The 8,659-nt window shown below is 34.1% G+C and overlaps 1 protein-coding gene across 1 annotated transcript; it reads left to right on the plus strand.

Annotated features, from left to right (window-relative positions):
- The first annotated feature begins 1,008 nt into the window (after positions 1–1,008).
- LOC140866166 (probable indole-3-pyruvate monooxygenase YUCCA7) lies at positions 1,009–3,021 on the plus strand. Its single transcript, XM_073271074.1, has 3 exons — positions 1,009–1,794; positions 1,894–2,265; positions 2,723–3,021. The coding sequence occupies exons 1-3, from the start codon at positions 1,144–1,146 to the stop codon at positions 2,924–2,926; spliced, it is 1,227 nt and encodes a 408-aa protein (XP_073127175.1). The 5' UTR covers positions 1,009–1,143; the 3' UTR covers positions 2,927–3,021.
- Positions 3,022–8,659: the final 5,638 nt, after the last annotated feature.

Here is an 8,659-nt window from a genome sequence, read left to right on the forward strand (position 1 = left end):
TGTTAAAAAATTGCTGAAAAACACTTTTCAAATGCAATCTCTCAAGCGCTAGCTATATATATTGTCTAGTAGTGTTTGTATAATAATCGATATGAATTTGCAGAACCTGAATTGTTCCATTAGGTTTTTATTAAACAGAAAATTTTATACTCCCACGTTTTCCAAACAAATGTAGTTATCACTTAGGGGTCTAATGCTTAAAATATTAATAAAAAATGATCAACTGATTTATCAATTAATTTGAAATATCCCTTGCAAGGTCCTTGTGATAATATGATTATTTTAAAATATCCTTGTGATATTTTTTTCAAAGTTTTCCCTCAACCATACATATATCTATCTGCAAACACATATTTAACAAAAACTTTATATAATCGCCCTCTTAGCGTGCTCGAGTTATAGTGAGATGGGTGGACATTTGACTAGTGTTCATGGATTCAATTCTTTTAACCAACTTTCACGAACTAGTATGTCATGAAAGATTTGCTTAATGCGATTTACTTGTGTTAACATATTTCGTAAACTAATGCTTCAATTCTTTATTTAAGCTACATTTCATTTTTTTTCGTTTTCAATTATACAATCTCTAGTTTCCATATTTAATGTTACATTTCCCACACTTTTACCATTTTAATCATCAACTACTTGTACAATTATTTCATTTTATTAAAATCTTCATTAAATATGGAAAATATTTTCTTAACCTATGTGAAAACATACACAAAATGATCACCTATATATGAACCTTGTTAGTTAAAATCGTTGATGCTTGACCAATTCGCGAAAACGAGTTAACTGGTAAAAAAAGTCTTCAAACAAGGGAGGAAGTGAATAATAATTGGTGAAAAATGAATCCGAAAACGATTAATTTTCTCCAAATCATAATTTACGAAGCTTCTTTTAAGACCACGTACATTAATCCTTTTATATAAACCTCGATCTCCATACCTGTAATCCCCCCTCCACATGATATATTCCTTCAAACTCAACTTTCACCCTTAATTCTTCTGTCCCCTTCGAATCCATAGCCATTAATATATAATATTCAAACATATTCGATCCACATTAATTCATAACATATATATACACACACTCAAACGTCTTACTTCCTAGCTAGCTAACTAATTTGGTATCATTTCAAACATGGCTCGAAATCCCGATGGAGTGGCAGTGGACGACTACTTTTCGGGCCGTTGCATACTCGTAAACGGGCCGGTAATCGTGGGAGCGGGGCCTTCGGGCTTAGCGGTGTGTGCCTGTCTCAGAAAACAAGAAGTCCCGTTCGTGATTCTTGAAAAGGACAATTGCATTGCCTCGCTGTGGCAGAACAGGACGTACGATCGTCTGAAACTCCACCTCCCCAAGCAGTTGTGCGAGCTTCCCTTCGTCCCTTTCCCGCAGAAGCTGCCGCAGTACCCCACCAAACACCAGTTCATCGGGTACCTCCAGTCGTACGCCGAGCACTTCCGGATCGAACCCAGATTCAACGAGTCGGTCCAGTCGGCGAGGTACGACGAAACATGCGGCATGTGGCGTTTGAAGACGACGGCGAAAAGGGAGTACATATGCAGGTGGCTTGTGGTGGCTTCTGGGGAGAATGCGGAGAAAGTGGTGCCGGAGATTCAAGGATTCCAGGACTTCCAAGGGAATGTCACCCACGCTTGTGATTACAAAACCGGCCAAGTTTACAGAGGAAAGCGTGTTTTGGTCGTTGGATGTGGCAATTCTGGGATGGAGATTTGCCTTGATCTTTGCCATCATCATGCCATCCCATCCATGGTGGTTCGCAGTCCTGTGAGTAATTTAATTATAATCATTATTTAAATAAATAGGACCCTTTTTTTTTCTTTTTTTTTTAATGTACGTATATCATGTGTATAAAATAAAATATAGGTGCATGTGTTGCCAAGGGAAATCTTGGGAAAATCAACGTTTGAGTTGGCGGTTGCATTATCAAAATGGATGCCACTTTGGATAGTGGATAAAATACTGGTGTCAGCAGCAACACTGATTCTTGGGAACACACAAAAGTATGGCTTAAACAGGCCTTCTTTGGGTCCTTTGCAGCTCAAGAACAGTGAAGGAAAAACACCGGTTCTGGATACAGGCACGCTTTCAAGAATTAAATCTGGTGATATCAAAATTGTTCCTCAAATCAACAGGTTTTTGCATGGAGGAGTTGAGCTTGTCAACGGGGATGTTCTCGAAATCGACTCCGTCGTTTTCGCCACGGGATACACTAGCAATGTTCCGTCATGGCTAAAGGTACGTACGGTCAGGATCGATCTTCTTGATCATATATATGTCACAAGTATGTTTGATATATGCAAAGTATCTGTATGTATTGTAAATCTAGTTTTTCATGTATAGTGACAGTAGAGAAAGTTTCACCCTAGAATATTCTATATTCCGAATCTTGTCACAATACGGGTTGTGTGTGTATTTATATATATATATATTTGCTAAAAACACAATCTTTTAAATTATTGGCAACAGAAATTGCAGAGATTTTAGTTAGTACCCTGCCATTCAAAGAATGATTGATTTTAATTTCCAAGACGAGAATTAAATAAATGGGCACGTTTATTTTGAAAAACTGTGTGCTGTTAACGTCAGCAAAAATCAACAAGTCATGAAAAACAACTTCTGTCAGTCAAATTAAGGTTTTTTTTAGTTACTTAACATTCTTCACCCATTTTAATTTTCTTGATGTATTTCACAGGAAAATGAATTATTTTCGCGTGACGGATTTCCGAACGGATGGAAAGGGAAATCCGGGCTTTACGCCGTGGGCTTCGCAAGAAAAGGTATCTCTGGCGCGACGTTAGATGCCATCAAAGTAGCACAAGATATCAACAAAATGTGGAGGAAAGAAACCAAGCAAAAAAGCCATTCGATCGGGGTCTCGTGCCATCAAAAATGTTAGTAGAATATGATCAGTTTAGTATAAATTAGTTGGTGGAATTATTTTTAGCAAAGTTTGTATCTTCGGTTGTTTTCCTTTTCTTGATCGTAGTTTTAATTGGCACGCAGTGGGTACGTATCGATAGATCAATCGAGTTGGCTATATGTAAGAAGGAAAGAAATTAAATATATACTACAAGTTCCCGAATTCGATGATTTTTTTAATAAAAAAAATGGGTTAAATATGAGATGTTATCGTTAGGGTACTTCATACCCTACCCTAAAGATGCATCTAAAAATGAATAATTTTCGGATGGAACGGGTGAGTCTCTTTCTCTCCTTGTCTCGATCCGGTCCAGGCTTGTGTTTATTACTGCAGGAAACTGATAGGATCTACGACCAGAAAATTGGTCCATATAGGGACCCATTAAATATAGTGGACCATATCCTATTCATAATTCCCTCGCATCCATACTCTCTATTCAATGTGACGCTGACTATTCACTGCATTTGTTAAGGTAGTACAAGTAAAATCTCTAGAGGCTTCGTATTGTCCACCACATTGTCTTCGATGAAATAGAATTGTGATATGTTTAGCCGAGAGATTTACTCTGTGTCACATGTATAGTTCTTGAATGGACGTACAAAAGGTTTGTCATCTTGGGGTGGATTTTGCTATTGTGATGGAAAAGATCTTTCGGTATACCATAGATCAACTTAGCGAACTAATATGTTTTAATGTATATACATGCAAATTTTATAATCTCTATTTACAAATAATTAGCCTAATGCTTAGAATTTTAAAAATAAAGAAAACATGTTCATGAAGAACTTTTTTTGCCTCAAATATGTAGATTGTATTTTCGTTTTCACTTCTTTTTCTAAAAGAATGTTTTTTTAATAGTGATTTGATATTTTTTTTTATCTGAGGTGAATTCGAATCGAATTGTATAATTATCAATACCGATTATAACCAACCTAAAGCAATTTGATTATAATTTAATTCGAGACGATCATAAGTGGAAAGATCATATTCTTTGGTCATTGATAAACAATTTGTTGAGCAATACTCAACGCAATTACCACAAAATATTTGTTATCAATTTGTATTTCGGATTCTGAAATAATAGCAAAACCACAGCAACAATAGGATAATTGAGGCGAAAGATGTTCTCTATCCGCAAGACGAATTGGCCCGCAACAGTGCTTCAGCGAGTAGCGACAAACGTCCGTAAGATACAACGAATCGTGTTTAAGATAATGCAGCACGACAAATATCTAGAACTTCAGCGAACAAAATAATGCAGCAACTTTAGTTTGTGAGTGGAGGAAGGCAGAAACAGAAGATCGGTTTTCTATATCGTAACGTCATCCTTTCTGCATACATGAGCAGTCTTTTATATTAACTGATGTCCAAGGAACATGTCCTTGTGTCAAAAGATGCAACTCAAAGCGAAAAAGACCCAATAAGGTTATACCCTTTCGAAATAGATAGACGGCACGCTCGAGCGGTCAAATCTGCTCGCTCGAGCGCGGAGTTTTCTGCTTGGCCTTATAGTTTTGGCTAGGCACGCGCTCGAGCGGAGAAATTTGCTCGCTCGAGCGCACGGTGCTCTGCCTCGCCACTTCGCTTTTGAACATGCGCGCTCGAGCGGCCAAATATGCTCGCTCGAGCTTGACTTCTTATACAAAAAGAATAATAGGATCATAAAACCACACCGCACCGAGCCGAGCCGGCCGACCGCGCGCGTGTTGCATTGATTAATTAGCGTCTTGCCCCTTTACAAAACTTTCGGTGTGGGACAAACTCTTTTCCCATTTATTAATCATTTCTCATTTATTTTATTCACAATTTCCAACAATATATAGATTCCAAAATCAGTATTTTAAATCATATTCCAATTTTCAATGAACAACGGGTAGATCTATAAGACATACGCGAACACATACTTCACAAGCAATTAATTAATGCATGTATCAAATGTAAAGATATTCGGACTCAAATACATTGTGATGTAATGATCAATTTTTCGTAGTGGTATTGAATAGTTACAAGTAAACGATTCGCGTGAGACAAAATAATCATAAAACATTTATCAATATAACCGATAGCCCATAATATAGTAACATTTCATATATTATATTATATCAAATGATATTTCCCACTTTGAACGCTATACAGTATATATACACTATTTCTTGAAGCCAAAAGTTACTGTAAATCTAATAATTCACATAAAATTTTCTAGTGGATGGGTGTCATAAGTCATAACTTCCCTAGCTATATATTTCTTCTCACAAATTGTAGACCAATATGTTACATGTACCATATTGTCACAAGAGAAAACTCGTCATTTTCATGGAAAAGAATTGGCAACTTGAGCTCCGAGAGTACTCTTTCAAATTATTTGCATCCACAAAAAAATTTACATATAAAAAACATACGGTTTTCATTTCCCCCAAATAATAAATATATATATATATATATGTGTGTGTGTGTGTGTGTGTGGAGACATTTAATCTTAGGTTCTCCAACTTCCCAACAACAGAGCTATCAGTCATTGCTTAATATTAACTTTTTTTTGGTCCCTTGTTAATTAACATTAACAACCTCGATCGACACTGATCATGCAAATTAGTTGGCCTACCATAAGAGAATATTGTACATAGCTTCATCACCACATAAAATTAATCTACATTGAAATTTTTTAAAAATGACAATAAATGAGCCAATAATTATTTCGAGGCTTCGTGTTCAATTTCATACACCATTGATCAAACTTGATCACCAGCTGGCTTAATTTGTGTAATCTTTGTGTTGAATTTTGAACTTCAATAATGAATAATCCAAGGGACATGCATGGCGGATTTAGACCTATCAAGTAATAATTATGTCCTTTTCCACCTTGGTTCCAAGTATTTTTTTTTAATGATATATATGGTCAACTCTGAAATTGAATTTAATATAATTAGACATTACAATTACTAAGAGAAAACGCACCATTCGTTTATTTATTTATTTATTTATTTATTGAGATGCATTTGTTTAATGCTTTTGATGTTACTCGATGCATCTTCTAGCTATAAGATTTCAGAAGAAATAGAACTTTTAAGGTAATCAATTTTTATTTAATTTTATTGTATATAAAAACTTATTGGCTACGTTACCTACGTACTTCATCTTTATATGCAGTTACTTCTTCTTGTTGTTATTTTGTTATTATTATTAAATATATTTTTTGAGTTGTGTGTGGGGATTGTTATATAATTGGGTCATGAATTTGAGATTTTGTCTCAAACTTGAAATTTTCGTATCAGATGAACTACAAGTCATCGACGTTATTATTACTTTGAAAATCACACTAATATTGACCAATTTTGGACATAAATTCCTAATTACAACTTGGAATTTAGTATAATCCTCTAAGCATCATTTTCTTGAAATATATTATATAATTGTGGGACACTTTAATATATATGCCCAAATACTCTCTAGTAATAAACTAATACGTGGTGAACTTTGTGATTAGTACTATTTCATTATTTTTTTATTTTATAGATATATTATTATAAAATTATTCTATATATGATCCAACCTTTAAAAATTGGTCTTTGGTTATAATATAAGTTTTCAAATTATTTTATCAAATATTACATCATATAATTATAATGATATATAGAGAAGTTTTGTGCACTTTGATTAGGTAGAAAATTATTTCTTTGCTTACTTCAATATCATACATGCATACACCACCTTTTTCGATTAATTTGAGTTACCATAAAGATATGCCTCAAGAGTAGACGTGCAGTCGAGTCGAGTCATACTACTCGAGCTCGCGCTTGAGTATCATATTACTCAAGTTCGAGCTCGATTCTATTTTGTCTATTCGATATCGAGCTCGAGCTCGATCGAGTAATGAATTCATACTCGAGCTCGATTATAGTTCGAGCTACTCGAGCTCGAGCTCGAAAAAATAGACTTATATTTCGAGCTACTCGAGCTTTAATATCAATAATATTATATATATTATATTTATATATTTTTATATTATATTTATTTATATAATTATATATATATATGTCGAGCTACTCGACCACACACATATACTACTCGAGCTCGAGCTCGATTATAGATTCGAGCACTCGAGTTCGAGCTCGAGCTCGGTCAAACCGAGTTCGAGTTGATTTTTAACCGAGCCGCTCTCGAGCTACTCACGAGTAGCTTGACTTGTTTGCATCCCTACTCAAGAGTTGATCTAATTATCTACGTTTTGCCATTTATAGAAATTAATTATTTTAAAATATTTAATTTCGTCTCCATCCCAAGCCCGACCACACAACCACTATATGAACGTTATATGAACCATTGAACAGTTACACAAGCGATTTGAATAGTACGTACTCTAAGAATATATGGCCTCCATTTTAATTCCTACATCCAAATCCAATAGCACTTATGGAAAAAATTAATTATATTTTCCCTTAATTATTGGTTCAGTATGCTGGGTTGGGGCTTTATTATGAACTAAATTGGGTTAGGACTATGTCCAAGATAGATGTATTTTCTGGGCCAATCCAACCCAGAGCTTGCTTGTTAAAGAATTTGGTTCAGTGTGCAGCTGGGACGGGGCTTTGTTATTGATTGATGTTATTTATTTCGAGAACAACTTATTTTTAACACTAGCTATATTTATTTTAACATATTTTGTCTTGTTTTTGTTGGTTAGAGAACTAATTTATAAGCATCAAATTCATCATTTATATATTTATACAGTATTCATCATTAATGTGTAATATGTATTGAAGTGTGGTTTTGAGAGTTCTATGTATCGTAAACAATGTAATTATAATCGAAATTCAGGGATTTCAAATTCATCTCACATGCAAGCTCACATTTAAGCAAGTTTTATTAATTGAGTAGGGAGTTTGAGTTACAGTTTTATATCATCAACCAAAGTTTAATTAGTAGATTGGTTCAAATTAAATTGATTTTAGCCATCAAATTTAGGAAAAATAAGTTTTTTGGTCCATTAACTTGTTCATGTTTTGGTTTTGGTCCATTAACTTTTTCTATGTGGGTTTTGGTACATTAACTTTTTATTTTCAGTGTTTTTTGGTCCAACTACATACGTGTCAACTTCTGATTGGTCCAAAATGATGACGTGGACCAATCAGAAGCTGACACGTATGCAGTTGGACCAAAAACACTGAAAATGCAAAGTTAGTGTACCAAAACCCAAATCGAAAAAGTTAATGGACCAAAAACCAAATGAGGTAAAGCTACTGGACTAAAAAACTTATTTTCTCTCAAATTTATGCCAAAAATTTCTGATCAAAATTAGGTTAAATGAGCAAAAAAATTGAAAAGTCATTCCTAGTACAATTAGATCATCCCTCACATTTTAATAGAAATTAACGTCATGTGTCCAAAAACTAAAATTTCATCATATTATGAGGAGAGAAACATTATAAGTATAACATTGAAAAAGTTCGAAACTTGGTATAATAAGACCAAAATTCGATCTATTAAGGTATTACTTGATGTGGTAGATAAAACATTAATTGATTATTCATATTTGCTTTATCCAATGCTTAGCTCAAATTAGTTCTTTCAATAATTAGTGTTACGTGCCATTAGTTTATTTTTAAAATATATTAATTTATCATGATCATTATATTATTCATCCATCATGATCTCATCCGTAACCAAAATATGTCTGAGAATTAGATTGACCAATTATATGGTCAAAACACT

This window comes from Henckelia pumila, chromosome 4, assembly GCF_033568475.1.
Source record: "Henckelia pumila isolate YLH828 chromosome 4, ASM3356847v2, whole genome shotgun sequence".
NCBI classification, from domain to species: domain Eukaryota; kingdom Viridiplantae; phylum Streptophyta; class Magnoliopsida; order Lamiales; family Gesneriaceae; genus Henckelia; species Henckelia pumila.